Source organism: Talpa europaea, assembly GCF_964194135.1.
Source record: "Talpa europaea genome assembly, chromosome: 2".
In the NCBI taxonomy this organism is placed as follows: domain Eukaryota; kingdom Metazoa; phylum Chordata; class Mammalia; order Eulipotyphla; family Talpidae; genus Talpa; species Talpa europaea.
Window position 1 is genome coordinate 134766344 of NC_140068.1, and position 2354 is coordinate 134768697.

Consider the following 2354-nt stretch of genomic DNA (forward strand, 5'->3'; position numbering starts at 1 on the left):
TTCTCCTCCTTTATCAGAGCCACCCTCCCTTGGGTGTAGCAGGGGACTTGGATTTTCCCCTTTTCCTGGGGATCCTCCCCCCCGCCACATTACAATGTCATCATCTGCAGCTCCTGCAGGACAGCAGCCAGTGTGCCCCAATGGTGGCTGCAATTTCTCTCAGAGTGAGTATTTCACAGGGTTATTTGAAATGGTTGGTATTGTGACCAGTGGCCAAAAGCACCCTCTTTCTAAGCTCCTCTAATACTTTCTGTCTCTGAACAGGTAATGGGTATCACCAATAGCAGTGCCAAGGGGGACTTCATCCTGGTGGGCTTCTCTGACCAGCCCCACTTGGAAAAGGTACTCTTCGTGGTGGTGTTGGTGTCCTACCTATTGGCTCTGGTTGGCAATGGAGTCATTATTCTGATCTCCTCTATCGACCCTAAACTCAAAACACCCATGTACTTTTTCCTCAGTCACCTCTCCTTAGTTGATCTCTGCTTTACCACCAGTGTTGTCCCCCAGCTGCTGTGGAACCTCAGGGGACCAGCCAAGACCATCACTGTCCTGGGCTGTGTGGTCCAGCTCTATGTAGCCCTAGCAATGGGCTCTGTTGAGTGTGTTTTGCTGGTGGTCATGGCTTTTGACCGCTATGCTGCTGTGTGCAAACCTCTGCACTATGCCACTGTGATGAACCCCAGGGTGTGCAAAGCTCTGACAGGGCTGGCGTGGCTGTGTGGAATAGGAAACTCTCTCATGCATTGTACTGTCACCCTCCAGTTGCCTCGCTGTGGACACCGGAGGATCTATAATTTTTTCTGTGAGGTTCCCTCAATGATTAAACTTGCTTGTGTGGACATTCATGACAACGAAGTCCAAGTGTTTGTTGCTTCATTAGTTTTGCTTTTCTTGCCATTAGCATTGATAGTGATGTCTTATGGATTTATAGTCAGGGCAGTTGTAAGGATCAAGGCTGCACAGGCCTGGCGCAAAATCCTGGGGACATGTGGATCCCACTTGACGGTAGTGTCTCTCTTCTATGGGACTGCCCTGGTGATCTATGTCAATCCCAGCAGCTCCTTTGCCCACACTCATGGGAAATTCATCTCCCTGTTTTATACAGTAGTGACTCCAACCCTCAATCCCCTCATCTACACGCTGAGGAATAAAGATGTGAAGGGAGCACTGAGGAGACTATTTTACAGAGACAAGGGCTCATAACAATGAGGCAGAGTTCAGAGTGCCAAGTTCTGTGACAAAATGAAACTGAAGGCCATCTTGGGTATTTCTCCACTGATAAACTTTATTGTCCTACTAGGGACAGATGTCATCTTCACAATCTGCATCCCTGCTAATTAGGTGACTTGAGAGCTATCTGTCCTTTCCAGTCTCTCTTGCCAGCTTCTTCTGGATCCTTTCTCCAAATTTTTTAAATATATATTTTTTAAAGATTTATTTATTATTATACAAGAGCTGGGGTATAGGCCAGAGGCACGGGAGAGTGAGAGGATTCACCAGAGACAGAGTGGGGAACAGAACAGGCAGACTGATGAAATACACTGCTGAGGGGAGCAGCAGGCATGGCAGGAGAGGTCTTCTGCTCCATGTGGGATTCTTGCCGGCTGGGATCGAACCCACACTGCAGAGGCTGTGGGCAGCTTCACAGTGCTGCACTCAACCTGCTGTGCCACCAGGGAGGCCCAAATCTTTTAAATTCTATTATTCATATCATCCTGCTTCTTGCCCTCATTCTTGTTCTGTCTGCTTATTCAGCCTTCCTATCTTCCTTTTCTTATATATTTTTCTCCTTTTTTGTGTGTCTTTTCTTTCCATTTCTTTCTTCCTTTCTTCTTATTTTTCTTTCCAGTTGTCCTTTATTTTTCTTAATCTGTTTTATTTAACTCTTCTTTTATTTCCCTCATGTTTTATTGATTCATTCTTGTCCCTTTGTATTACATGATTCTATTATTTATCCCTTTCCAACACAGTAACTAATATTATGTGAAAACAATTGTTCTCCCCTCAAATGTTCTACTTATCAAACACAAAGAGTTCATTCCCTATAGGGATGGATTGGGATATTTGACCAGAGAATTGAGAATTGAATTTTATCTCCAGAACATCTTTTTGGAGATTGTGTGAGTTTTATTATACTTTTTCTTTTTTTGTATTTATCTTTACATGGGTAATAAAAGGAATGAACTTTGTTATTATGTTGGATATTATGATAATATCATGTTTGGAGATTGTGCAAGTTTTGGCAAATATTTTTTGCATCCATCTTTACTTAGGGAAATAAAAGCAATGTCTTTATTATGTTAATTAAAAGATTGAATAGGTCATATAAGTAAAACAGCTGGCAGGAAGTAATC

General features: G+C 43.2%; 1 protein-coding gene across 1 annotated transcript; it reads left to right on the top strand.

Annotated features, from left to right (window-relative positions):
* Positions 1-267: 267 nt before the first annotated feature.
* Positions 268-1296, top strand: LOC311167474 (olfactory receptor 2G3-like; the record flags this gene model as incomplete). The annotated part of the gene is made up of 1 exon (XM_084228494.1): positions 268-1296. The coding sequence occupies one exon, from the start codon at positions 268-270 to the stop codon at positions 1201-1203; it is 936 nt and encodes a 311-aa protein (XP_084084620.1). The 3' UTR covers positions 1204-1296.
* Between the last annotated feature and the right edge of the window lie 1058 nt (positions 1297-2354).